The 5406-nt window shown below is 34.6% G+C and overlaps 1 protein-coding gene across 1 annotated transcript; it reads left to right on the top strand.

Moving 5' to 3' along the window:
* Positions 1 to 1850: 1850 nt before the first annotated feature.
* On the top strand, positions 1851 to 4558 carry LOC112422055 (uncharacterized). Its single transcript, XM_024784778.1, has 3 exons — positions 1851 to 1899; positions 2105 to 3328; positions 3441 to 4558. The coding sequence occupies exons 1-3, from the start codon at positions 1851 to 1853 to the stop codon at positions 4556 to 4558; spliced, it is 2391 nt and encodes a 796-aa protein (XP_024640546.1).
* Positions 4559 to 5406: the final 848 nt, after the last annotated feature.

The following is a 5406-nucleotide window of genomic DNA, read 5'->3' as shown; positions in this document are numbered from 1 at the left end:
AAGAGGTAAAGGAAAATCAGACCTTAATGCAATGTCGATAACCATAAATATTTACTTTCTAGAACTTAAAGTTTATGCCATTTAACAAAGTACTTGATGTTGACAGTAATATCCACACGATCATTTATAACTAAATAGAGAACAACAAACAACCACAATATGCTCCAAATAAAATTAATAATAAATTGAAATAAAGGTAATAAATAGGAAAGTACCCCTCCCTGAATTATAAAATCTTGCAAATAACCAAACACCCCCCTCCCAAAAAAAAAAAGAAACGACAAAATACCCGTTAAAATTGTTAAACGTTAATCAATTTGATCCCTCAATAAGTTTTCTCTGTTAGCCAATATGACATGGTTGTTGACTATCTACGCAACACTGCCGTGTGGTCTGACAGGTTATGCAACTTAATAAAAAGCATTTTTTCAACTTTTTTTTTAAAGCAAATTTTTAATTTTAGAGAGAGAGAGAAAAAAAACACAAAGTGGTGGGGTATACATTGGTTCCATCCAATAAAAGAGTGAGGGGTATAGAGTATTCAAAAGTGAGTGTTGCTAGTATTCCTCGTGTGTGTGTATATATATATATATATATACACACACACACACACTCCCTTCCTCCCATTATAAGTGAGCTTTTTGCTCATTTCGCATATATTAAGAAAAAAATGTATAAGTGAAATAGAGAGAAAAATGATTTTTTTTTTGTTGACAAAAATAAACGATATTCATTGAATCAAATTGATAGAGTACATCGATACAAAACAAATCCAAATTCGCTAAAAACAAAAAGGATGAATCTGTGAACAAACTCACAACATCCATGTTAATAGCATAAAACGGCAAAGTACCTATGTCTACAAATATGACTAGTATGACTATATTCATGTCTCTGGAACACTCATTTCTCCGGATCTGCAACATTGACGACGCCAAAGTTATTGTCATTGATCAGATCTGTACTTGCTCAAAGCTAATCTTTCAACCTGAATCAAATAAACGATGCACTAAGACGGGAAATAAAAAACACACCGCGCAAAGACAGGAAATCAAAACAAATATAGTCATTCAGAGACGACGAAATCACAAAAACAAACGAAAGAAAACAGAAAAGATGTGAAATCACTTATTCAATTAGGATAGAAGGAAAAACAATTCGGAGGGGTGATTTTTGGGTCAAAATTGACCCTAAATCACTCATCTGAAAAGAAGAAGAAGAAAAGGGTGACGACTAGGGTTTGAGAAGGAGAGAAGAGAGAGGAAGAAAGGAGATGACTCCACTGAGAGAAAAATGACTTTAATTAGTGTCTTGTCAATTATTGATGCATTTCTCAATATCATAAATGTAAGGTATAATATATTGAATTGAGAGTAATGAAAGTAGTATTAATTAAAGTTATAATTGAAAAAAAAATTAATATTATATTAAAAAGTAAAATGAATAAAAAAAAATTTAGACAATTTTTTTTCTCCAAATAACTTACTTATTATGAAACAACTTGAACTCACAAATATTTCAAGGGGTAATATAATTGACTAAGAGAGTGACAAATTTCAATGGGTGTTTTGTCTGTTAGTTTCTATCATATTTTTATGCCATGAGTTAATTTATCATAATGTATGCATTAATCTGTCGTAAGCATTGTCTCATAGTGTGAGCGTTAATCTTACTAAGTAGTATAAAGTACCTCAAAGTACTATAAGCATTATGGAAAAGGATTATGTCATGTCAAAACATATTGTTCAAAATTCAAATCTTGTTATTAACAAATAACATTTTTTTTTAATGTTTTTCCTATTGTAATTATGTTGCACATGGTCTTATATCAGCTGTGTAAGAAGTGAAGCATGGATTCACACACAAATATTCAGGGGCGTAGCCCTTCGTATAGGAGGGGTAGCCTTTGCTACCAAAAAAAAAAATATTTTTGAAGTGGTTGGTATGTATTTTTATTCGGTTATCTCAAATAATAAATATTGAGCTATCCCAAACAAATTTCGTTGCAAAAATTAGCATAAATAATAAAGTAAAAAATTACTACAAGATTGATAGATTTATTTGTATTTGTTTAATCATTTTTCCACTCATTTCCGCGCTTCAGAGGGTACTCGACCTGGAATTCAAGGTTTAAATTTTTGGAAGTTGTCTTATGCTCAATCAGGTAGTTTAATTCGTCCTTTCTCTCTTGATGAAGTTAAACAGGCTGTGTGGGATTGTGAGAGCTTCAAAAGTCCCGGGCCGGATGGTATTAACCTTGGTTTTATTAAAGACTTTTGGAATGAGTTGAAAGATGATTTTATGAAATTTCTTCTCGATTTTCATCGTAATGGGAAGCTGACGAAGGGTGTCAACTCCACTTTTATTGCTCTAATTCCGAAGGTGGCTAGTCCACAGAAGCTTGGTGATTTCCGACCTATTTCTCTTGTTGGTTGTATGTATAAAGTGTTGGCAAAGGTTCTTGCAAATCGACTACGTTCTACTTTGAGTTATGTGGTGTCTGATAATCAATCCGCTTTTGTGAGAGGCAAACAAATTCTTGATGGCATTCTTATTGCTAATGAGGTAGTCGATGAAGCAAAGCGTCTGAAGAAAGATTTATTACTGTTCAAAGTTGATTTCGAAAAGGCTTATGACTCGATTGATCTCAATTATCTGAATTCTGTGATGCTTAATATGAATTTTCCGACTCTTTGGCGGAAGTGGATAATGGAGTGTGTTGGAACAGCTACTACTTCGGTCCTTGTGAATGGGTGTCGGACAGATGAGTTTCCTATTCAGAGGGGGCTTAGACAGGGGGACCCTTTATCGCCTTTTTTATTTTTACTAGCGGCAGAAGGTTTTGATATATTGATGAAGGCTTCAGTGTCGTCAAATTTATTTAATGCTTATGGTATTGGACCTCAAAGTGAAATTAAAATTTCTCACCTACAGTTTGCTGATGACACTATCATTATTGGAGAAAAATGTTGGTTGAATGTTCATACCATTCGGGCGGTATTATTATTACTTGAAGAGGTGTCCGGGTTGAAGGTAAAATTTAACAAAAGCATGTTGACAGGTGTAAACATTTCTCATAATTGGTTGACGGAAGCGGCTTCGGTGTTGAACTGTAAAACTGGTACAATTCCCTTTATGTACTTAGGATTACCTATAGGCGGAGATAGTAGAAGACTCAGTTTCTGGAAACCGGTAGTGGACCGTATTGTTGCTAGATTGTCATCGTGGAATAATAAATTTCTATCGCTTGGTGGTCGCTTGGTTCTTCTGAAATCTGTCCTATCCTCTCTTCCGGTTTACTTTCTTTCCTTTTTCAAGGCACCTGCAGGTATAATTTCTTCTATTGAATCTATTTTAATTTTTTTTTTGGGGGGGTTGTGAGGTCTCTAAAAAAATTTCTTGGATTAAATGAGATTCTATTTGTTTACCTGTGAATCGAGGTGGTTTGGGGGTGCGGAGGTTAGGTGAATTTAATTTATCTTTGTTAGGGAAATGGTGTTGGAGGTTGTTGATTGACAAAGAAGGCTTGTGGTATCGTGTCTTAAAGGCACGGTACGGGAAGGTTGGTGGTAGAATTCAGGAAGGAGGGAGAGAGGCGTCCGGTTGGTGGAGTATGTTGTGCAAGGTGAGGGATGGAGTAGGATCGGGAGTAGGTAACTGGTTTGATGTTAATGTTAGGAGGGAGGTAGGAAATGGTAGTAGCACTTTCTTTTGGACTGATAAATGGCTAGGTGGAGTACCTTTAAAGATTCAATTTAGTCGTCTTTATGATTTATCGGTGCATAAGGAGTGTTCGGTGGCAGACATAGAGCGTTGGAGGTGGGTTGAGGGCGGCAATGGGTGGGTTTGGAGACAGCGGTTGTTAGCTTGGGAGGAGGAGAGTATGAGGGAGTGTATCACTTTACTGGATAACATTGTTTTGCAGGTTCATATTCAGGACCGTTGGCGGTGGTTACTAGATCCTGTTCATGGTTATAGTGTTGGTGGGACTTATCGCTTTCTCACAAATTCTGAAGAACAGGTGGCTAATGACGTTTTTATTGACGTGTGGCACAAATTGGTCCCGACAAAAGTGTCGCTTTTTGCTTGGCGGTTGCTTCAAGACAGAATTCCTACAAGAGAAAACTTGGTGCGTCGTCTCATTCTTCAACCAAACGACAATTTGTGTGTTGGAGGGTGTGGACTATCCGAAACGACGGGTCATCTCTTCATTGGATGCGAATCTTTTGGAAGTGTTTGGGTTTTACTTGGTCACTGGCTTGGGTTTTCTTTTGTTCCTCCAGGCTCTATTAAGGATCATTACATTCAGTTTACTCATTTGGCGGGTTTGCCTAGATCTACTTATGTGTTTCTTAAGGTTATTTGGCTTGCTTGTGTTTGGGCAATATGGAAGGAGCGAAACAACCGCGTTTTCAATGATACGGTTATTGATCCGTTACATATTGTCGAAAAAGTTAAGTTAAATTCTTTTCTCTGGCTTTCTTCGAATATTGAGCCTATTGCTTTTGGCTTTTACGATTGGTGGAGACATCCCCTTTTTTGTATGGGTGTGATTTAAGTGTTTGGACCTTTTTGTTTAGGTGGTGGCATTTTTTTTTAGGTGTTGTGGTGTTGTAACAGATATTAGAGAATTCATCATTTTAGCACACCTTGTGCGGGATGAATCACTCTGTTTTTGAGTAATATATTCTATTTTGATTTGTTCAAAAAAAAAAAACAATAGAGAAACTTTTTTCAACAATAAAAATTATCAAGACAATAGTCATTGACAAACTAAATGGACAGTGAGTTTCTTGCAAATAACTTATTTATTTACATTTGAAAAAACATTATTAATCTATTATTAAACAGTCAATTATTGATGAAATTGGGTTCTTGAAACGCATTTCGCCCGACGTTTCTAAATAGCGATTTTTATGTTAAGTTTCTAAGATTTGTTAATTTTAGTCCTTAATTTTTTGTTAGAGATTAAATTCAAGACTAAAAATACTTTGTTTTTGTAAAATTTTAAAAAACTGATAAAAATTGAATAATTTTTATTAAGGACTAAACCTAAAAAATTATAATTTATGTGACTAAAAATATATTTTATCCTTAAAAATATATGTTCGTTTTAAAAAAAAATAAATCTTCTTTATAGTTGGCCCCTGCATTTTTGCGAGCTTCGCCGCTGCAAATATTTAAGCTATGTTTTTTAGTTATTTTCTTTGTATTTGGAGATAAATAAGAGGTCGTTTAAAGGAGTTGTCAATGATTTGAGGAATATTTTGTATTGTTTTGAGTCTTTTTAGTGAAAAATCATGTAAAGTAGCAAAACAAGAAATCACATCAAGGTTATGAATAATGAAGATCAATGGTTATTAGAAGGTTTTTGAAGACAATACAAGTTGGGGAAAATTCATCCTA

Source organism: Medicago truncatula, chromosome 5, assembly GCF_003473485.1.
Source record: "Medicago truncatula cultivar Jemalong A17 chromosome 5, MtrunA17r5.0-ANR, whole genome shotgun sequence".
In the NCBI taxonomy this organism is placed as follows: Eukaryota; Viridiplantae; Streptophyta; class Magnoliopsida; order Fabales; family Fabaceae; genus Medicago; species Medicago truncatula.
This window is presented reverse-complemented; position numbering and strand designations above follow the sequence as displayed.